Source organism: Sinocyclocheilus rhinocerous, unplaced genomic scaffold (genome assembly GCF_001515625.1).
Source record: "Sinocyclocheilus rhinocerous isolate Xijiao unplaced genomic scaffold, SAMN03320098_v1.1 scaffold1214, whole genome shotgun sequence".
NCBI classification, from domain to species: Eukaryota; Metazoa; Chordata; class Actinopteri; order Cypriniformes; family Cyprinidae; genus Sinocyclocheilus; species Sinocyclocheilus rhinocerous.
Genome location: NW_015627891.1, coordinates 1,542,991 through 1,553,156, shown reverse-complemented (window position 1 = coordinate 1,553,156; position 10,166 = coordinate 1,542,991). Strand labels below are relative to the sequence as shown.

The following is a 10,166-nucleotide window of genomic DNA, read 5'->3' as shown; positions in this document are numbered from 1 at the left end:
CGCTTTATTTACATATTTCGACTGAAAAGGCTTTGCAAGTTTTAATAAAATGTACAAAATCTGTCCATGACTTGTGTGTTTTGTATTTTGCACCATATTCACTGCAGCAATAGTAGCAAAAAATGTGAGAGTAAAGGTGTAAATGTTGTGTTTGTGGGAGAGAAAGAAAAATCTACAAGTTTGCAAATTTTGTCTGTGACTTCAAATTCAATGATACAGATGTGTGGCTATTCTCTACAACTACAACTTCCACTGTCACAGGCGCTCAGTTGCCCCCAAAATACCTTCATATGCTATGACATGTCGCCAACTAATGTCCAGCGATTACTAAATTGTCCCTAGCAATAATTTTGGTCAAACAATTAAATGTCTGTTGTCTGCAGTTATGTCCCCACCAATGCCAAAATCAAACCTACACCCATTATCATACCCTGCGGTTATGCTAATTGCTTTTATCAGTGAGTTTATTGTATTTCTATGTAATGAATAACACATACACATATTGTACTATGGAATTTCAAAACATCTATATTTATTCATACTATTCATTCTTATTGCTTTTCCTTTCACTGAAAGGAACACATATATGAGCATGCTTTTAATAGGATGTGTGTTTACAATACATAGATGAAGAAATGACACCCACCATTATATACACAACCTCTGAGGGCTTGATGTGAGTTTTGTAATTATCGAAAACAAAAGAGCTCCATGTATTCAGAACAAAACAAACACGGATCTATATACAGCGAACGTGTCTTTGTTCTTATTGTTCTTAAAAGTTCAACATGACTTGTGTAGTAAAGATCTATGTGATATTATATTAAACCAGTGGTTAGATCTCATAGAAAACAGACATGGAATATTTTGGTTTGACCTTTTAACTTGGTTCCAATTGCTGGTTTAAGCGGGTTCACACATGCTTTGTAACTTGGGAACATGAGTATTGTCTGTACACAATTATTATTTGAAACAGGAGAAGAGGTGGTGCACGTTCAGTGCCTTATCATGACTGAAAAAGACTTGTGAATGTGAATTCTTGTATCGTATTTGATATTGATTAAGCACACTGATATTGATTAGCCAGACAAACTCCCAAGTTAAAAGTCTTGCATGGCATTTTATTGCATGAGTACAGGACTTGTTTTTGTGCACTCAGTGGATTTTCTGGTAGCTTCTATCTGTTTTCATAATGTAATTCAGAGAATGTTCCTCCAATTTTGACATTCTCAAGCCATCTTAGAGCAAATGTGAAATTCAGAGGTCCAAAGTTTCTTTCCCTAAACAACATTTGTAGCATAACATGTTACAACATGTCCTAAGAAGATGTGAACCAACAAGTAATTTGTCTGTCCTGAATGTGAAAATGTTTAGTTTTGTTGTTTAATATACAGTTCTGCCATGCAGAACAGGATTTGGACCAATGAAGGTTCACTGTGGGCGATGACTCCTGTTGCTTATTGTGGAATTTACTTGGAAGAGAAGGTTTTATAAAGTCATTTTATCAAGGCCCAATGTTAGTGTAGTAATGCCTTGCTTCTCTTAAGGTTACTCATTAACACATTCTGTAGAAAGTTCAACACAAAATTCTACATGACCGAAGATTTGTAAAAAATTGTTAAAAAAAAACAAACACATTTGTTCATACTCTCCTGAAGAAACACATTGGTTGAGTTTTAATGAAATTCCTGATAAAAATGTGTCCTGTTAATGCCTCAGTTTTGTCTTTATTTTTCTGTCCAGTTTAATGACAAGACAACAGGAAGCTGCAGTCTTCTCAGTTTCTTAAAGGACAAGCTCCAGCAACTGGTTATCATCCAGCAGGTCCAGAGATAGGCAGTTCGTGGAGCGCTGGACACAGAATGAAGTACTGTCTGGACATGTACTGGTCGAGGAGTGCGGAAGCCCAAACGTGTAGCTGACGGATGTGTCTAGAACCGATGCCGTTCCCAGAGGGAGAAGGGGGGAATACAGTCGCACGTCGTCCAGGCTCAGACTGTAGCGGTCGGCCGGGTTACGACCCTTCTGATTGGAAACCTGTAATGGGTGATGAGAGCAATTAGTGACATGATGAAGGAATGAAAAGTGAAAGACTGAAGAAGACAGAGACGGCAAACCTGTTTCATGCTATCTGGATCACAATGGTCCATTTGATCATTCCCTGTAACTGAACTCATTTGTAGACCTGGAAACAGATGTTACAGTAAACAGGATCAGATTTATATTCTCATCAAAGACTACAAGCAAAATATTGATTTACTGTATTTCAAAATTGTCAAAAAACTACATTTATGCTTTAAGACCTAATGCACAGATACAATATTCTGACACATTGATTTCTGGTCCCATCTGTTTACATTCAATTTATACATTGCCGTTCAAAAGTTTAGGAAAGAAATTCATACTTTTATTCAGCAAGGATTAATTAAATTGATCAAGTGACAGACAAGACTAATATATTGTTACAAAAAAAAACAAAATTAAAAAGCGGTCTTGAAAATCTTTAAAAAAAACAATTTAAAAAAAGTATATTTCCACAAAAATATTTTGCAGCACATCTGTTTTAAATAAATAAAAATAATAATTTATTGAGTAATAAAATCAGCATATTAGAATGATTTCTGAAGGATCATGTGACACTGAAGACTGGAGTAATGGCTGCAGGAAATTCAGCTTTGCATCACAGGAATAAATTACATTTCAAAATATATCACAAAAGGAATACAGCTATTTTTAATTGTAATATTTCACTGTTTTCACTGTTTTTACTGTATTTTTATCAAAAAAACTTCAGCCTTGATAAGCACTTGGTTTTAGAGTTCTTTCAAAAGCATTAATAACAAATAAACATTATTCGCATGACAATTGCTAAATAATATTATATATCAATCATACAATTAAAATATATCATAATATAATAATATAAAATATATAATAATAATCAGCACCATAATAAATGATTCTATATAATTATATTAATCTTGCACTAGTTGCTCACTTGCCAGTAGTGGTATGCAAGCACTTTCTCCATGATTTAAACATTTACCATGCTTTTAGTAACTTTATTTTTATGTTATGCAACAATGAAAAATAAAAAATGAAAGAATTGGTTACAAATGAATCAGAAACAGATCAAATAATGTAGATCAGTTTTCAGACTGGATGTGTCAGATGTGGAATTGTTTGAAAGTGACCTAATTCGGATTGTTTTGTGAGTCATCACCTTTAAATTCAGTGTCTGATTGGCTGGTGGGACAGTCAGCCAATCGCAAGATATCCACAGGGTCGTCCACAGAGACCTCCCCGGGCTCCTTCACCACATCCTGCAAATCTACATTGAGATTTCATCACAAACTGTCCATCATGGGCTAATCTGTGCTTAACCTTGTCAAAAATCTAACGTGGTGACAAAACATTTTGTCTTTCATTGTCAGTGCGAACGTGATATTTTGCAAGTCAAGCTGGCTGAGCAAATAGACTAAATAACTTCAGAACAACCTCTATAGCTTCACCTACGTCTTTCTAGCATTACATATGCAAGGAATCCCAGCAATGCCTATCTGTCAGCAGACCATGTCAAATTGATGAGCGGGACATTTTATACTGTTGCAAAACAACTGCAAAAGTATTTTATTAAATATCACTAAAGTTGTTTGACCTCACCTTCCTCCTGCCACTCATCTTCATCAGTCCGAGCTTTGCTGCTCGTGTCGATGCCAGAGGTGTGTGAGGAGCCGTGACTGACAGCAGAGATGAAGGACTTTTCCTTCTCCTCCATGGAAACCATCTCTACGGAGACGCTGTGTTGCCTGGCGTCCGCCTCAATGCCAGAGCTGCTGGTGGAGTGTCGAGACAGACGGGGACTGCCCTCGCTGCACGGCTGATCCAGGTCTAGCTCATCACTGATGTACGATTCACGGTACCTCTTCTTCTCTGGATCCGAAGATGGAGAAAATAATGTTTTGTCAAAAACAGCCTGACATGGTACAATAATTCTGTGACTAATAAGGGTGATTCTCACAAACACTTTAACATATCCAGGTCTTATTTCAACCAAAATTAATGGGGGAAAAATTTATAAACTGTATATTTCAATAGGGTGACCAGACGTCTGTTTCCGGGGACAGTCCTGGTTTTTGGTGGTTTTGTAAAGTCATAATTTTGTTATAATACTGTTTTGAATTTTTTTGCTATTTGCAACAGTTACTATTTTTTATATATTTTATGTTTATTATATAATAAATTTTATTATTTATTATTTTATTATGTCCTCAGTTTCCATTTAAAAAATCTGGTCACCTTATTTTTCAATTTAAATTATATTTACTTGTATAGCGCTTTTCACAATACAAATCATTTCAAAGCAGCTTTAGAAAAAATGCTTGATTCAAATATTGCGATCAAGAAGCCAGAGGTCACTAGCTATGTTTCCATCACTCTGTTTTTATGTGAATTTTGAAGTATCGCATCAGAAACAAAACATACTACAAACAAGGGGGAAACAAAATCATACTACAAAAGCAAGCATGAAGGGCCTGTAGATGAATATTGTGTGGACACACACCCTCTGACTCCTCAAGCTGCCGCAGGTGTTTGAGTGCAGGTTGCAAACTGAGGTACAATCGGTGACAGGAACTTAAATGCAGCAGAAGATGTCGGGAACGAAAAGCCGAACCCGTGTAGTACACCAGCTTTCTCGCAGAGGGCAAACCATCGGGCTGGATCTCAAACTTCTTCCCCTGTGCAGAGAAGACAGAAGACAGAACCTCTGTATTTGTAAAAAAGTAACTTTTAATGTCAGAGCAGGTGATCAAGCACCACAATTCAAATCACTTCATGGAGTTCAGATAAACCAACTCAAAATGACTTGGAATGAGGGAGAAACAGTGAGGTCTGGTGTGATCTAATAATGTAAAAAGCCGTAACATTAAATGTTACCAGAAAAGTGAGTCGTCCCACGTGAAACCAGGGGAAGTCATACAGCAGATCACGCACATTGTTCACCTCCTGCAAAATAAAGAAAAAAAAGGCCTCTGTCACATGAAATGGTCGACTCACAAGTAAAAATGGGGATTGTTAGAAAATTAAATTGCTCAGATTCTGAATGGTTCAGGTTCCTTTATGATTCCATTACAGATTATTTTATTAATTTTGAGAAATCAAAATAATTGGTGCTAATTATGTACTTAATAAATGCAATAAAAATATTAGTTTTATTTATTTTAAAAAAACTTAGAGCATTTCGATTTTTACTTTTTTTTATTTTGATTTTACAATAATATTTATATTAGATAACAAATATTAATATTTATATTAGAAAAACTGTGCCTTAAAGGATTAGTTCACCCAAAAATGAAAATTAGGTTGTGTTTTACTCACCCCCGAGGCATCCTAGGTGTATATGACTTTCTTCTTTCAGACGAATCCAGTCGGAGTTATATAAAAAATTGTCCTGGCTATTCCAAGCTCTATCGTTGCACTCAGCGGGTGTTGCAGTGCTTCAGTCCAAAAGAAGTGAAATAAAAAGCGCCCATCCATAAAAAAGTGTCTCACACGGCTCCGGGGGGGTGAACAAAGGCCTCCTGTAGCGAATCGATGCATTTTTGTAAGAAAAATATCCATATTCAAAACGTAATAATCACTTTAATCTAGCTTGCGTCAACAGTCCTACACGGAAGCAGCTCCGGGAGGATGACGTATGAGGTCAGCATTGCGCACGCGCTGGTGAGTCTAGTGAAAACCAACGTTTGTTAACAGGAGCAAAGGAAGCAAAGTTTCCTTACTTTAGCAAAGGAAAACCAGTCTCCTCTTGGCTTACATCGAAATCCTCTGACATTCTTCTTTACAAATCCTTGTTTTGTACTTCTAATTAGTGACCGTTGTTTTGCTTTGATCTCTCCCCTGCGCTTCCGCGTTCATCTCTTCTGAGCGGCGGATGCGCAGTGCTGACCTCATACGTCATCCGCCCGGAACTGCTTCACCCCCGGAGCCGTGTGAGACATTTTTTTATGGATGGGCGCTTTTTATTTCACTTCTTTTGGACTGAAGCACTGCAACACCCGCTGACTGCAATGATAGAGCTTGAAATAGCCAGGACAATTTTTAATATAACTCCGACTGGATTCGTCTGAAAGAAGAAAGTCATATACACCTAGGATGCCTCGGGGGTGAGTAAAACACAGCCTAATTTTAATTTTTGGGTGAACTAACCCTTTAAGTACACATAACATTTTTATACAATTTTATAATTTGTTATTCTAATACAAATAATACACGGTTCATTCCAACCAAAATGATTCAGGCTACGTTTACACTAGTGAGTTTTCGTTTTAAAACGCATAACTTTTGCTACGGTTACGCCTGTCGTTTACTCTACTCCAGCATTTTCATCCCTCGAAAACGCTACAGACCCCGTTTTAGTTTGAAAACCCCGGGGTTGCATTTCAGTGTAAACGGACCAAAACGGAGACTTTTTAAAACGATGGCGTGGCTGCCAACATTCGCTCTGCGTATCCTTGACGACCGTGTAAACAATAACATCATGCTCATTGTTGTACCTGCATGAATGGTCATGTGACATGCGTTTTCGGTTGTGTAGTGTGGACGGAGATCGTTTCTGAAACACAGTGAAAACGCAAGTGTAGACGAGTTTTTATATTAAAACGCCGTTTTAAAACGAAAACGCACTAGTGTAAACAGGGCCTCAGTTCCAGTAGTTTTTTTAAAATAGACTAACAATCAGATCTCCAAACCCTACTTGCTACAAAACTCACTTCCACAAATCATTTGTTAGATCGTTTGTAATATAAGCTTATTTGGCAGTATGAGAAAGGAGTAACATATAAATCCTGTTCTTTATCAATGCAGAAGGGGAGCCCATTTAAGGTTGGGGTCAGGGCCTCACCACACTGAGTCTTTGATCTCTTAGACACAGGGCCCTCAGTTTAATCCAACCCCGGACGCTTTAACGGGCAGATCAGAGGGCTCAGGGGAAAGGCATGCACTCCAAATCCCTGTTTATGGACTGAACCGTCTAATATATGCATTCCAGTCAGGCCTATCTGGAGAGCTCAATCATTGTGATTGGCACCGGCTCAAAGAGAAAACACAAGGACTGCACAACAAAGTAGGCCGTTCACACATGCTTTGCAGCAAAAAGCAACCACAAGTTCATCATTTTCAATGAGGGCTGTCGATTTCATGTGATGTACAACAACTACTGTTGTGATGTTGCTGTGTCCAGTTTTTTGCACTGCAGCAAATTATATACAAGAAGTGGTTTTCCCTATTTGTAGTGGAAAGAAAAATGCCTCACGCATTCTGATACACACACCTGATACACTTGCATTCCTCGTAGAGTGAGTCCAAGGAGTGCTGAACCTTTCTCTTCTTTCTTGTCCTACAGGAAAGAGACACAGGCTTATTAACACACTTAATAATAAATCAATATATATCTAATATTGCATATATAAAAACAATAATAATTTTGATATTAAAAATATTAATTATATTACATATGAATACAATTATTCAAATCTATATTATATGCACACACAAAACTGAAAGTTTGGGGTCAGTAAGATTTTTTTTTTAAAATAAGTTTCTTATGCTCACCAAGGCTGCATTTATTTGATCAAATACACAGTGATATTAAAATATAACTACAATCTAAAATAACTGTTACAATTTAAAATTCCAGTGATGGTAAATTTTCAGAAACCATTTCTACAGTCTTCAGTGTCACATGATCCTTCAGAAATCATTCTAGCATTGGTTGAGCTGCTGTTGTAATATTACTCAATCAAGCAGAATGCAGTTCCATCAGGTGCCACTAGTAGTGCAGACATTACCGTATAGCTGCTGCGACTGAACAAGTATGTGTTCTCTTTTAATGTGAAATAATGATAAATAGTTTAAGCATGCTCACACAAAATAATAAATTTCTATTTTTATCGTAAATCATATAAAATATCGATGCTGAAGTTTTAAGTATTTATGTAAGGACCAAATGGCCTTTTCTGTTAAGTTCGTTTTACAATATAGTTTTCATTAATTTTCCCCTCGCTGGTGAAATGCTTGGGTTGTGTGACATTTGCTTTAGAGAGGCGTATTAAGGGTGGGTTTTACAGTAGTAATGGTCCGACAGTGGAAACGCGGCTTAATTTTGGGCTCGCGGCTTGAGGTGCTAAGCCATTGGCCCTGCTCGTCTCGTTGTTAGCCCTGGCATGCACTAGCCTGACCGTGGAAAAGCGGCTATTGTGTTAGACAACAAAATATCAAAATCAGGGTGCACAATGTACACTAACATTAAAAAGTTTGGGATCAGTAAGATATTTAATATTTATAAAGAAGTCTGTTATGCTCATCAAGGCTGCATTTATTTGAGTAAAATACAGTAAAACAGCAATATTGAGAAAAATTATTACAAATTAAAATGATTTTCTATTTTAATATACTTTAAATGAAACTATACTTTAAAATATAATTTATTCCTGTGGTGGCAAAGCTGAATTTTCTACAACCATTTCTACAGTCTTCAGTGTCACATGATCCTTCAGAAATCATTCTAGCATTGGTTGAGCTGCTGTTGTAATATTACTCAATCAAGCAGAATGCAGTTCCATCAGGTGCCACTAGTAGTGCAGACATTACCGTATTGGCCCGAATATAAGACGACCGCGTTTTTTCAGATGTATTTCCAAGAAAAAAACATCGTCTTATATTCGGGACAATACGGTACTTCACCTTTAACTTCTACTTTGATGAAAATATTTTCAAAACCTCCCTACATTCCACAGCTGAGAATGTCTTGACCTACAGAAAGACATTCCGATAACCGTGCTTGACCTCTGACCTTCTGTAGGCGATAAAAGGTGACTGGAACATCCTCCAGACGGCAAGATTCTCTGATAAAGAGCAGGATAGCGTCACGCGAGGACATCCCCCACAGCTCTTTATGAACCTTGGGCCCATGACACAGCAGGTAGTGAATGCCACGCTTCGCTATTATCTGTAAGAGAGCAGACACGGGTCATGCGTGATTATGAAATGAGTGTGGGCTCTCACCATGCTTTATTAGACTCACAAAAACTTTAATCAAACCCCTGCTGTAAAAACACAACAAGAATTTGCTGGTTTGGTGCTTTTCAAAAAATGCTAGTCATTCAGCATGGCCTTCTGGTGAAGCTGGCTGTCCAAGAAAGTCTTGTTATTTAAAAACCTTGGTGAGGACACCAGCATACAAGCATCCAAAATACAACAAATTCTGGACTTTTCAACTTAAAACAAATCTTACTATGAGTAAGTAAGTAAGCACTGCCTGGTTGGATGCAAATGTATGTGATTGTATTTTATACACTCTAATGAAGATTTACCCAGGGTGGAAAGTATTCTTTGGGTTGGAAATACGCAGCGTGTCCCTGACTGTGGCCGTCTGAGGGGTGGTCGGAGTGATCGGCCTGTAGGGCGTATCCTGCCAGCTGGAAATACACTTCTTCCTGCTGTCGGCATTCTGAGCGCAGGACACGTTCCCGCAGATCATAGTAGTACAGTTTTCTTGCTTTACGCTCACTGAAAACATAGAAAAAGTGTATGAGAAAAATATGAATATCAATTTTTGGTAAGAATTATTTTCTATTTATAACTCTATTCCAAATAAATCCTGTTCTTTTGAACTTTCTATTCATTAAAGAATCCTTAAAAAATTGATCACCGTTTCCACAAAAATATTAAGCAGCACAACAGTTTTCAACATTGATAATAATAAGAAATGTTTCTTGAGCAGCAAATCAGCATATTAGATTGATTTCTGAAGGATCATGTGACACTGAAGACTGGAGTAATGATGCTGAAAATTCAGCTTTACCATCACAGAAATAAATTACATTTAAAAATATATTAAAATAGAAAGTGTTTTTTTATTGTAATAATATTTCACATTATTACTGTTAAAGGGTCATGAAACCCCCCGTTTCAGCACTGGTTAGTTCTCACCACAGTTTTAAAAAATGCTAAAAAAGTGAGCGTGGTGCGCAGCGGCGCGGAGGAGGGGGAAGAGGGGAGACAGACAACACACAGCTTCGCGTTCAGACAGTTTCATTTCACTCCCCTCGAGTTAAAAACACAAATAAATGCACAGCCATTTGCACTCTGCATCGAAAACATAT

At 37.3% G+C, this 10,166-nt stretch overlaps 1 protein-coding gene across 2 annotated transcripts in view; it reads right to left on the bottom strand.

Annotated features, from left to right (window-relative positions):
- Positions 1-1,623: 1,623 nt before the first annotated feature.
- LOC107736845 (FERM domain-containing protein 6-like) overlaps positions 1,624-10,166 on the bottom strand; it is a 21,877-nt gene continuing 13,334 nt past the window's right edge. For both annotated transcript variants that reach the window (XM_016548205.1, XM_016548206.1), the window contains exons 6-14: positions 9,375-9,570; positions 8,855-9,010; positions 7,334-7,399; positions 4,939-5,007; positions 4,565-4,739; positions 3,664-3,933; positions 3,224-3,331; positions 2,118-2,185; positions 1,624-2,037 (exon numbers count right to left, since the gene is read on the bottom strand). In XM_016548205.1, the coding sequence (XP_016403691.1) occupies positions 1,786-2,037; positions 2,118-2,185; positions 3,224-3,331; positions 3,664-3,933; positions 4,565-4,739; positions 4,939-5,007; positions 7,334-7,399; positions 8,855-9,010; positions 9,375-9,570 (1,360 nt within the window). In that variant the 3' untranslated portion in view covers positions 1,624-1,785. The remainder of the gene's footprint in view (positions 2,038-2,117; positions 2,186-3,223; positions 3,332-3,663; positions 3,934-4,564; positions 4,740-4,938; positions 5,008-7,333; positions 7,400-8,854; positions 9,011-9,374; positions 9,571-10,166) is intronic.